At 31.2% G+C, this 13,340-nt stretch overlaps 1 protein-coding gene across 1 annotated transcript in view; it reads left to right on the top strand.

The window, feature by feature from the left end:
• The first annotated feature begins 2,419 nt into the window (after window positions 1-2,419).
• The window catches only part of LOC149476862 (uncharacterized), a 30,955-nt gene continuing 20,034 nt past the window's right edge, over window positions 2,420-13,340 (top strand). Inside the window, exons 1-3 of the mRNA XM_089711585.1 lie at window positions 2,420-2,866; window positions 3,166-3,322; window positions 3,947-4,029. Coding sequence (XP_089567711.1) covers window positions 2,420-2,866; window positions 3,166-3,322; window positions 3,947-4,029 — 687 coding nt within the window. The remainder of the gene's footprint in view (window positions 2,867-3,165; window positions 3,323-3,946; window positions 4,030-13,340) is intronic.

Raw genomic sequence — 13,340 nt, 5'->3', positions numbered from 1 at the left:
CGTTTTAATTCATTATATTTTAAAAGAGAGGTTAATTCATAGATATGTTTTTTTAAACATTATTGCGATATTTGTGCTATTTTAAATTGGTTCAAAACATGTTTATTGGAAAACGTCTGTAAAACGATATATTTAAAAGGTCCACTGTATTAACGAAAAAAGGGATTTTTGTCTAAATACGAACACCTTTGTTAACGAAACACAAAAACACGGGATCAAATTTTGTTGCACACACACATACACGTTGAAATCACTTTACATTTATCGTAACTAGGAATAGAATTTTAAATATTGGGATACTTTGCTTTATTATTGTAAATATTGCATGTTATTTTTGCCAAAAGTAAACCATTTTGACAGATGCGCGCGCCTACTTTCTGTCAACCTGAACCCGGAGAGCGCATGGCATAACATAGAAATCAATAGAGCCGCTAACGTCAGTAATAATTCATTTGAATATTTCCTCATTGGAACTTTTTCGCGGAAAGTTTATTAATTGAATGCTATTTTTACTAATATTTATTGTATGCGACGTATCCCAGGATATTTTTGAGAAAAAATTATAGGCAATTTCTAGGGGAAGGTTTCCGAACCCGTTCAAGGTTCTTTTTCAGATATAAATATTAATGAGGCGTGTCACTTCAATACACTTCATTATACAGGGTGTCCCACTGTTGGTATACTAAGCTCAAAGGAGGTTATAGTATTGCATACGCTGAGTACGTAAAAAATACTTATAAAATTCCAGACGCATTTTTTTCTGAAATAGATGAATTCTTAAAACTCTATGTATACACCCATAACAAGCAACCCGCCCAACTTTGCCACCAGCACGTGAGCTTATAGACAAAATGCTCACGTTAGAGAAGCGGTATACGCCGGCTGCGCGAAGCTAGAGAAGAAAACATGAATTTTCAGGAAAAATTTAGCAAAAAAATTTTGATGTAATTTTGTTGTTTGAGTATTTTTTACGTGATCAGTGTATGCAAAACTACAAGTACCTTCGCGCTTAGTATACCAATAGTGGGACACCCTGTATAGTGTATTTCTGATAAAGTAAATTTTTTTTATTAGATTTTCAATAGTAGAAGGAATTAGATATGCTATCAATATCTGAGCTGAGCTCTGAGCCAGCTGTTTTAAAACTCCTTGAAAAAAGAAAAAATCGCAAAAGTAAACTATACATGGAAGTTAGACAGACATTAACAGGAAAAAAATGAAAATAAACCTTAATTAAAAACTCGATCGTTTAAATTTGGGAGCATTTTATTCCTCAAAATATTCAGTACACAGCTATTAATTTGCAAAGTAAACTAAAATCTACGCTATTTATATTAATTTCCTTATTTTCAGTATTCCAAAGCGGGAAAGAAACAACGCCACTGAGTGACGGGCTGCATGATCTTATCAAAACTGGAAATGTTCCTGACTATTAACTATTATTGAATGTTGCATGTAATTGAAATATTTTTTAATACAATGAATGATGGAATATTCTTACGGCAACCGCCTGTGTACATAAATATATCAATATATCGAAAAAAAAATTTTGTAGTCTTATTCGAATATGGGGAAAATGTAAGAGAGTTGTATGCATTCTGTATACGTCAGAATAAAATTAAAAAAATGTACTAAAATTTCTTCATTGCTCTGGAATAAGATCAACAATGCGAGAAATCGATTAACGATATGATAGAGTAACTTTATATTTGAATTAATAATGAATATGTACGTTGCTTAATAGATATCACCATTTTTGAAGTGAAACTTCTTTATCGGGGTTGGAAAAAAATTTAGTGTAACATTTTTTCGTTACGCGTGACATTTTTCCGTTACGCGCCATTTTTTTCTTATCCCTACCACGCGTGATTTGACGTATTTCTGCCAAGTTGCATAGAGTAAATTATTTTTTGAAAAATAAGGTTATAACTCTACAACGCACTCTACAGCTCTATATAGAGATAAATAGATTATGTGGCGCGTAACAATGCATGGGCTATTTTATCGGGATAATGTGAGAAGAAAACTGTATTATAAAGCTAGTTTGTTAAATGTTGGCTCATTCGTAGACCACGAGGTATCAGTACATTATTATTATATATATATATATATACCACGTGTGTGTTAGCCATAATTATATCCTATGAATATTATCAACTGCGGTGAATAGAAATTGGGTCAAGCTAGAACACTGCCAATGTAGCTAAATTTCGAACATTTATTAATTAAAACCACTGGACAGTTTATCAGTTTACGTCGGAATTAACCCATTTATTTAAAGTTCGGTGTCTTGATGAGTAACCACTTCCTCGATGTCTGTTAAGTTCGTATCGGAAGTAGATAATTTTAAGTTCACAGCACGCTATAGAACGGCTCAAAACAGTTCCCATTCAAGCTTTCAGTCGAATACTTTAGAACAATGAGGAAGTCTGTACACGAAAAGTTTAAGAGCAAAATTAATTTCGTTAAGCCGCTCTACAGAAAGGGGAAAAACGATCAAACTTCCAAACGAGTTCCATTAGATTGTGACAGGACATTAAAACTACGTGGCGATGGTGTTGATTTTGAAACGAAAAGTACAAATGTTTTGAACGTAAGAGGTAAAATTTGTGATGAAAGAATAAAAGAATTTCGAGTCACACTACCAGGTGCTTGCGACGGTGAAATAAATATAAGTGATTTATATCAAAATGTTAGAGGTAGAGAGTGTGGTATCTCTCCGTGTGTGTTCCGGACATTAAAAGATACATCTTTCTATGTTCCTAAAACTAGAAGTTTTAATAACACTGCTAGAAGTGGTTTAATGGGAGACGGAATGAATCAATCAGAAGTTACGAAAAATGGTGCTAAAATTGTTATACATAAGGTAATTTCTGTCCTGTTTAATATTATCTGGAAATTAAGTCAAAGTATTGTTATCAAGGCAAATCTTACATCGCACTAACTAAGCTTAAACTATGAGAAACGATTCAATTCCAATAGAATGTAATTAATATAACTCACTCCATATTTTAATTCATTTACAACATGAATTGCACCCCTCAGAAATAAATAACTTGCATGGTAAATATTAATACCGATTATTCATTTTACACGATATAATACTGCACTTTTAGTGGTAGGATAATTATTAAAAATCTAGAAACATGTATAATTCCTTTAAAGATGCCTGAATCATGGCTAAGAGTATATCCCGCGCGGAGGATAGCCGGGGAATCAACTTGTTCAATAATAATTAGATGCGTGGTGTGTCAACTGGGCCTTACCACCTTTCTCGTGTTGTGGACCATCATTGCAGTTTTTGTGATACAATCTTTTGAAGGTATTTATTTTATTAACTTAAAATATATAAAAGCTAGAGTTTGTTTGTTTGTAGGATCTATTCTCAGGAACTACTGATTTGAATTGAACAATTACTTTTCTGTTGATGTCATGTGAAAGCCAATAGCCGCCAAAAACAAAAATAAAATTTAGTAGAACAGACGAAGTTTCTTTGATGAATTGATAAATTAAGTATAATTAAATTAGGTAGGGCAGAAATAGAATAAGACCTCTTAATAAATAAAACTCTTATCATTTTCTATGTCATAGTAGCTTGATTTTTTATTTTTCGTGTAACGATATAAATCGCGTCGTCAAAATTTTATCCTCAATTCGTTTCCACTAATCGATTATAGGAACCTCGACTAAAAGTTTTCCTTAAGAACTGATGAAAGGCACTTGGATAAAAGCAGATTATATTTCAAGTTTACTTAGAAACATCAAGACTCAAGAGTAATTTTAGTGATTTCGTAAACAATTACGTTGCTAAGCAACTAAATATTCTATCGAGTAGTTATCCATTTCGAAACCTAGATTTCATCGACCATTAACATACCGATAATAACCTAGCTCTAAATTAAACAATTGACTATATTTTAGTTGTGATTTTTTTATTTGTGTATAGGGCCACATGAAACAAAAATTTCAATAGAGTTTGAGAGGGATCAAAACCAGCTCGTAATCGACCTAGCAACGGAATTAAGACAGGTAAGAATTTTTATTATAATATGTAGGTATTAAACCCTTGAGGTATTATTTATATGTAAAATGTACATGCATGAAAAATGTCGTTTTTAACAACAATATTCACGAGTATGTTCATGGAAATCGATATGTCGTAAGAAAAAAACAGGTTTATTATTTTATCTTTTTATGAATAATTATAATTTTGTATTGTTATGATTACGAAGCAGGTTGCAAGCAAGCAGCAAGTCCTTTGAAGTAACTTATACAACAAAGCATGTGATAATTCTTCGCAGATTTCGATCTAAAACGAGTCAATAAACTATACGCATGGTAGATCTAAAATATAAATAATCTTTTTAAAACCTAGTAAAATATTTGTGTATTTTACATGGCGAAATTACCAAATACATAAAATACTAATTAAAATCAGTAGAAAATCAAACCATACTTTATTCATGTCAATCCAAGAGTATACGAAAAATATGTTCGAACCAATTTGCATATCTCATGAAAATGAAATCTGAATATTCAAAGCAGGATTTCGCCACGTGCCTCCGTCGCCATACTTGAATATGAATAAGATTATTGTTAAAGAATTCACTTGAAAGATCTACTTCATTTTGATCTCAAGATTTTCATGTTCAGTTTAAATTTAGCTGGATAGGATAGTATGAATTTAATGCTTGAATTTTTTTTTTTTTTCAAATAGTCGGTAGAGATAAAAATACTTCTTGATAAAAAACGTATGTCATTTAATTTTAAGTACCTACTTACATCAAAATAAATGCATCTCGCATCCATTCGATTCATTCATTAAAAAAAGCTCTCACTATTTAGCATAATTATTTTAAACTAGCAGTCCGCCCCGGCTTCGCCCGTGGTACATATTTACGTTTTCTCTACGTAAGAAACATCCTCGTACTTCAAGGAATATAATAAAAAAAGTATTAACGAAATCGGTTCAGCCGTTCTCAAGTTATTCGCTTACCAACACATTTTGGGATTCATTTTTATATTATAGATTATTAACCCTAAATTATTAATGGCTATGGCTGGATTATATAAAAATGAGATTTTGTTCCGTCGTTCATGCAGGATGGCAATTTACATAAACGCATGTCATGCTTACGTAACTGTCTAGGGACTACTTTAGAAACATACCTTGTTACGGTTAGAAGTGCTTACAAAATATATAAAACTTTTCTATCTTTACAAAAATTTTCAACTAAGCTTCTGAATGTTGGAAAATGCTTCTAAAAGGACATTCTGCTATCATTTCTTGAATGGACAGATTTTACTATTTCAAGCGAAGATAAGATTGGGAAACTTTAGCGAAATGTTTGAAACTAAAATTTTTATTTTAAAATTCCCAATGCATTGGTTTTACGTTCAACATAGGTGGATTTTATTTTTAAAATAGACTTTTATATCTCTTCATGTAACATTTTATATTTTTAATTTAATACAAGAGTACATAAATGTCATTAAATACTTAGTTAATTTAATTCAATTCAACTCATATTTAATTAGCTAAAATATAATAAATACAATTACGTAAAAATTAATATTTATTATGTCATAGTTGTTTATTCAATTATAAATAATTACTCAACTCACATAGCTTGATTAGGTACGTATTACGAGTTATTAATTTAAAATATATATGTATTAAAAATTAAAATTAATTAAACCCATAAATGAACTTGTTATAAAATCAAAATACCTACATAGATTACATAATAATGGACGATAAAATATGCAGTATAATATAAGCTATTATTATAGCAATAAGTTATTATTTATAATATAAGTTATTATTTTTAAAAGTATCGAAAGTTCTGGAAAATGCACGTAGAAACTTTTAACTACATTTAATAGAAAACTTAACACTGCATGTTGTGTAGGAGATTAAGTTTAAGACCTAGGTGTTGATACGGTTCTAACGAGAACGAGTAGAGGTATAAAAGTTTTATTTCTTAGCTCAGTTAAAACTATATTGAATTTGATTTAAAAATTTCGTATATGAAATGAAATATTGACGATTTTCATCCATTGAGGTATTATTACTACGTATAGAGAGGACACCACGAACAAAATCTGTGCGACATGTGCAGCGGCGCGGGGCGGCTAGTGAGTCAAACACTTTGTAGATATTCTGGACGACGATATTCCTTATAAATTAAATCCAATCAATGTAACAGAAAATATTGTTTATCTTATTAAAAAAAAAATTAATAAACTTATCAAAGAAAACCAATCAATGTAACAATAAAAATTGGCTTGAGACGATTGGCTCTAACTCGTGTTACAAATAGTGTAGTTAGCGATGTTCTCTCTAGTACGTAGTACATAGTAACTCAATGTTTTCATCAATATCGTTTATAAAAAAAAGTATAACATTTCAATTCTCATATTTTTTTAACTCTTTGGCATTCCGAAAAGTGTGTATTTATTACCACAAAGAGAAAGAACACTTTTTGGCTCCCGAAAAGCTTTTTTATAACCTTACTTTATCTAACTACTAATCTGTCATTGTGACTTTAATTAACATTCAAAGCCGAAATCAATATTTCACTATCAACGTCCTTTTATTATGTAACAAGGTTAGAAGCCTAATTATATAACGTTACATGTACATTGAGTCACGTAACGAGTGGGTGAGCTAACTAATCCTTTGTACGTATTAATTACGTTTAATGCCGTGATTTGAGATATTATTCGCGATAATAGGATCATGATTCGCGTAATAATCTACTTGAATATGATGCATGGTGTCTTGGAAACAATAGTGCGTTATGTACTATAATTAATTCGTTATTATCTGATTAAACTCAAACTCAAACATTTATTTCTTCAATTAGACTTCTTCTAGAAGTAGTTTTGAATCTACATAACATATTTTTAACATTTACCACCGCTTCGAAAAGCAGTATCTATGGAAAAGAACTGGCAAGAAACTCCATAAGTAGTTGCTCTTTTAAAATCATGTCAATGTAACAATTTACAGGTATTCTGTTAGTACATAATGTTGTTGTTTTTAAACTGTTGCATTCTGCTAGATTTTAAGATTTGTAAAGGTCTCAGTGATTTAAAAGAGATTTATTAATTTTACATATCGACGACATTAAGATGGACTATCCATAGTCTAGCAATTGTTTGGTAACAGCTACTTATTTTTTCAAGCGAAATTATTATAAACTAGGTTTCCGCCCGCGGCTTTGCCCGCGCAGTCAAAGAAAAACCCGCATAGTTCTCGTTCCCGTGGGAGTTCCGGGATTACGTCATTTTCCCGGGATAAAAAGTAGCCTAGATGTCCAAATTTCATGAAAATTGGTTCAGTAGTTTAGGCGTGATTGAGTAACAGACAGACAGACAGAGTTACTTTCGCATTTATAATATTAGTATGGATTATAGATGTTTTACATTAAAGCTTTTCACCACAAAATATTCAACATCAAAGAAATAAAATTCTCCTTTCCACAAAATAATTTATTATTCTATTATAATGCTATAGTATACATAATATATAATATTTTATTATTTCGTCAAAAGACGAAACACTACAATATTGTAGTATATATATACGACTTAAAAAAGTCATTCCGATTTATAAAAGAGAAAAAAATATACTTACTTGAATTTAATATTTCACTTACCTAAATACATGCGGCAATCTGTATGCAGTGGCAGTTATGTTCTACATAATTTGCTTTTTTCAATATATTTTGTGGACAAAAACGGAATAATTTGAATATCGTCTCGATAAATTAATATTTTATTAAAGCCACCGAGCTCCATTACCATACGGGTCGCTTAGAGCTTCTTATTACATATTTCGTTTATATTGAAAAATACTGCACCTCTAATGGTAGTCTGAACTATATTTCAATGAGACTGATAAGAAGTACTGAATATCTCCTTTTTTATATGAATAAAACGTTGTATTTTTATTTATTTTTTTTATTTACTCGAATAGCTGCATGCTTTTGAGAATTAGAATAAAAACGAAATAAGTTTTTATGGAGTTGCGAAGTACATATTGTATCGTTCGTTCCTCATAAATGACCATTATATTTTTCGCTTAATCATGATGTTACAATTATAAATTCATCATCGTTGATATTAAAAAAGTAAAAGTTATGTATAATAATTAAAAATATCCTAGTTATCTTATTTAGTTAAAAACTTATAGATCACTCTAATTAAATGAAATGAGTAATTATTAATATGCTCTACATATTTTTCTCTGCACATTATTTATTTGTTGTTTATCCATACTAATATTATAAATGCGAAAGTAACTCTGTCTGTCTGTCTGTTACTCAATCACGCCTAAACTACTGAACCAATTTTCATGAAAGGAGACTATTTTTTGTGGGCCCAACAAGACTCGGTAACGTATAGTCATAAAAAAAACGTGTAAAAATATAAAATTATATTATGAATTTTGTAACTTCCTTGTTTTACAAACGAAACCGGAATCATGAAATCGAATTAAAAAGCCTTATTTTGATATCATCCCTGCTGTAGTGTGCTGTCTACAAACCAAGAACAATGGCCAACATTAAAAAAAACTGGAACGAAACGTTTTTATCGATAGAATGAAAATAAAACCAAAAAGCGAAAAAAATTGCCTTCAATAAACCACTTTAGAAACTGTTTTTATTCTTATTTATATGTAAGAATATGATTGATAGCGATTTTAAATCCTGTCATTTATCAAATAAAACAATTTGTTTCTACTCAGCTAAAAAAATCCGTGTAACGAAATGTTATATCTATTGGCTGCTTTGACGGAATATGTCAGATTCCTCCTGTCGTAGCCCCCTGCGTCAATGTTTGCAATGAATGTAAACAATGTTTTTTTTTACCTATTTAAAAATGATATTGCTACAACATAAGCATATTACAATTGAACATGAACAATAAAATAGCTGTGCAAATGGATACCTATCCTAATATTATGTACCTACTCCTAGTCATAAAATATCACCTACCTAAATACCTATATACCTACTTAACTAACTGATTCTTATTGAATCAGTTTTCCCAATCGCTAAAATCGCATCAAGGTCCAGAAACTTGAGGTACACCCACTTAAGATATCTATTTATAACCAAATCGGGTCTCTGTGTTTGTGGTAGATACCTTCGTTGTGTCTGATGTCCGAGCTTTAAATCGTGACAATGTATATGATGTTTTCTAATATTTATTTATTCATTTATTAAAATATATTGTAACCAATGATTCGGATGGGTCAGACAAGACAAATCGCTCATTATCAGTTAGTTTTTATGTAGTAATGAGGTGAAAGTTTGCACACGTATTTCTAAAGATTCCGGTTAAAACATGTAAAAGTAATGTCACCACTGTAATCTGGGGACTTCAAGGAACAAATTAACACACATTTCATTAATATACGCTAAGAAATTGAGGTGGGCCTATTCTCCAAACAAAAAAAATCGTCTCCTTTGGTATGGAGATATTTTGATACCCGAGAAAGGACATAGGCTACTTTTTACCCCGGGAAAATGACGCGATCCCGGAAATCCTACGGGAACGGGAACTATGCGGGTTTTTTCTTTGACTGCGCGGGCGAAGCCGCGGGCGGAAACCTAGTATTATTATATTCTTACATTTTTTCACAATTTGAAAATGTCACAAAATAATCGACAAAATAATCCTTGAAATCGATACAACGTAGGTATACTCGTGGACAAGTAATTTCCTCTCCTATGATAAATCTCTCAAAGGCCAATCGTATTTGCGTGTAAGAAACCGTATTGTATTGTAAAACACGTGTAGACCTTCAATATCGAATATCTTCAATAAAAAGACGCTCAAGTATTAAACATACGGATTCACAAGAAATTTAATTTCGCGTTTTCGATCGTTATATAGACTCCTTCACCGCATCTACTTTCGGAAAGCGATTTTACTTCGAGACCAAATCAAAGTCACATACTTGAATCGCTCTTGAGAATAAATAGATTTTACTGCTAATCTACATATTTTTAGAAATCTTGATGATATGGTGGTTGTGTATTTAGAGGGTAAGATGAGGGTCTAGCATGAGCCTTTGTGTAGAGATAGAATTCTGTCGGAATAAGTTATTAGTTCTTTTATAATATAAAAGTGGTCCCCGTTATTACTTCCTTTCATGATAGTTATATGAGATACAATATTCCTATATAAATAAAATGCCTAAACAAATAGAACGTATTGGGCCAATCTCTGTCCGAAACATAGGTTATGTACCTAGTATGCTTGCAAATAAAAGGAGATATTTTTATTATTTGTCTCCTTTTATTAATTATCTATATTCCAATTGGGTTTTTATAATACAAGTACATAGTATAACTCCATATTCAGTGTTATTAAATTTATGTAAGTACCTAATGTCGTATAATCGGTCAATTTCAAGAACCAGCATAAATTGTCGAATTGATATCTGTTACTAAGTTTACAATTTGACCCGAATTGTAACTGAAAATATATTTAAAACATTTAAATGCCGCCTCACCGGAAACAGAATCCGGCCGAACCCTAAAATAGTAACAATGACCTTTCACGGTTTATTTTAGCAGCGAAATAAACGTCGTAACACGTCGACGGACACAGAAATGTTTTCCGCCGGCCATATTTGAAGCTCGTATATAAGCTCGTATAACAAAACCTCTTGAGGACTGAATTGAATAATACGAGAATACACACTTGGGTGAATATTCATGATTTTTACGTTTATTTCTTCTGCAAGCCACATCAAAGTGATGCGTAGGTTGAAATGTAATCGGATATAAATGTATTGGTTGTTTGCTTTGTATGATGTATCATGTATGATTGTTAAAGGAATGCTTTTTACATTCAAGGAAGAAGGAAAATTATTAACATAATGCATAGGTATTGAAAGACGTAGCATACGTCTTTGTTACAGTATTTCACAATAATTAATCTTTTTATTGTAAGGACTAGTAAGATAAGTAACCAATTATTGGGTTGTTAGTTGTTTAAAACAAACCTTTAAAGGTGGTTAAAGTGAGCTTAACCGCCTATAAACTTTGCATGTTTTAGCTATACAAATTTAGCTCTAGACTTTATTATGTTAGGGTTAAAGTGCCTTTATCAACTTTCTTTCATTTAATTTATTTGATTTGATAAAATGTTCAAAACGTTAAAGAGGAGTTTTTACAGTAAATAAATTCAATTATATCGTATATATCAGTGTGATACATAACTAGAATTTATCTACATCAAAATAGCATATGATACGCTCGACCACTCACTTTTCATCAATAAATTTTCTATTGGCAAAACTCCAGCGTTCCATCCACAATTTTTAAAATTATTATATTTTATAAACGTTTCATTACTTATAATGGTATTAATGTTTTGATACTATTAATTTTTTCATAAATGTTACTAATAATACAATTGTGAAAATTTGATAATGTATCTACAATAAGTGCTAACAATTACAAACCTCTAGTCAAAGTTAAAACGATGTAGTTACATACATATTTTAAAAATTATTATGTGTACAAAAAATAATCTGCTTAAACTATATGACTGCAAAATTCATTCCTGCATTGTATAAAACTCACAGCATTATAAATTCAAGCAAGACGAAGTTTCCTTAATTGTTGCCAACAACGTTCATAAGTTTATGAAACATTTCATATGTTAACCGCAAACTTTACATTTAAAACAAACATGTTTATAATTAAGTTCATACTAATTCCTCAGAGAGACTTTACTTAAATTAAGACATCTATGTTGGTTATGTGTGTGTTATAGGCATAACTATTTTATGGAGGATCGTATAAAATAAACAACAGCGATGTTACAAATAAACTAATTTCTGAGTAATATAATTAAATTGCGACATTATTATGGAGCAAATATTGAATTTTATGAATATAATATGTCTTTCATTTTCACAAACCTGGAAAAAACACTTAAAATATAAATTAATCAACGAAAAAACGTGTGTCATATTAATCTAACCTTCAAGTAGGTAGGTACAACAAGCATTTCGTCATTGTTCAATAAGTTTCAATCTATACTTAATATTATAAATGTGAAAGTAACTCTGTCTGTCTGTCTGTTACTCAATCACGCCTTTACTACTGAACCAATTTGCATGAAATTTGGTATAGAGATATTTTGATACCCGAAAAAAGGAAATAGGCTACTTTTTATCCCGGGAAATAGAATAGTTTTATCCCGGAAATCCCACGGGATCGGGAACTATGCGGGTTTTTCTTTGACTGCGCGGTCGAAGCTGCGGGTGGAAAGCTAGTAGAAAATAAATATTTAAAAATAAACCAATAGAATATTCCAGAATTGAATTTCCATCACAACAAAACCACACAATGCAAAGGTCAGCCGACACCACTTCAAGTGCTAAATCACTTAAAATTCAATTTCGCATCCCGCCATCCATTTTAAAATCACTAGAATTGCATCAAAGCATAAAATTGCATTCCGGAAACCCTTCTAGTACCGTTTTACACATTCAATTTATTCTGAAAGGAAATTGGCACGACATTCAAGGGAATGTAGCTTAGTCTTGGGAATCCTAAGCCTTCTCTTTGAAGTGAAGCGATGGGATTGCGGTAATGTTCCGGGATTTGGGGTGGGATTCTCAACTATCTAGACCGGACTGCCGTGGACATTGTTGGCATTTGGTTGAATTCTCGACGTTAATTGTTTACGTTGTTAATTCGGTTGTGGAATGACCGCCATGGCTTTAGTTAACGAAGTGTGATTTATTTCAGTTATTATCGGACATCGTTTAATTTGCAATTAATTCGCTCTTAAACATTCGCATAAAAGTTATGCATGCGTTCCAACTACGTTTGCAATTTGGAACCTTTTATACCTTGAATGAACACGTGTAGGTATTATATTGTATTTATTTACAAATTATATCAAGTGACAAGTGTTGTAAAATAGGGTAGATAATATTTTCCATTCCCTAGTTAATTTTATTCCATACAAAATGAAGGCAATTACTCTAACTACGCGTTAAAATATTCGTACTATCGTTAGCGCAGCCACGACGTTTGCAATAAATAAGGAGATAAAAATGGCCGACACTGATCGCACACATTTTACAAGCTCCGTGGGCTTAAGATTACAAGTTAAGTACAATAAATTAGTCGCTGTAATCCCAGTAACCGAATATTTTATTTAGTACAGTGCTTGCCTTGTTTATCTGTATAGATAAGATTCTTATTTCTCAAGGGACTCGTTGTGTTGTATCCGAATAGATCTTTTTTATTGGTCAGTTGGGAAGATTTTATACAATTGTATAAGTTATTTGTTCTGTT

This window comes from Colias philodice, chromosome 26 (assembly GCF_061535455.1).
Source record: "Colias philodice isolate Cphi_HAF_F1 chromosome 26, ilColPhil1 Martin Lab GWU primary, whole genome shotgun sequence".
NCBI classification, from domain to species: Eukaryota; Metazoa; Arthropoda; class Insecta; order Lepidoptera; family Pieridae; genus Colias; species Colias philodice.
This window is presented reverse-complemented; position numbering and strand designations above follow the sequence as displayed.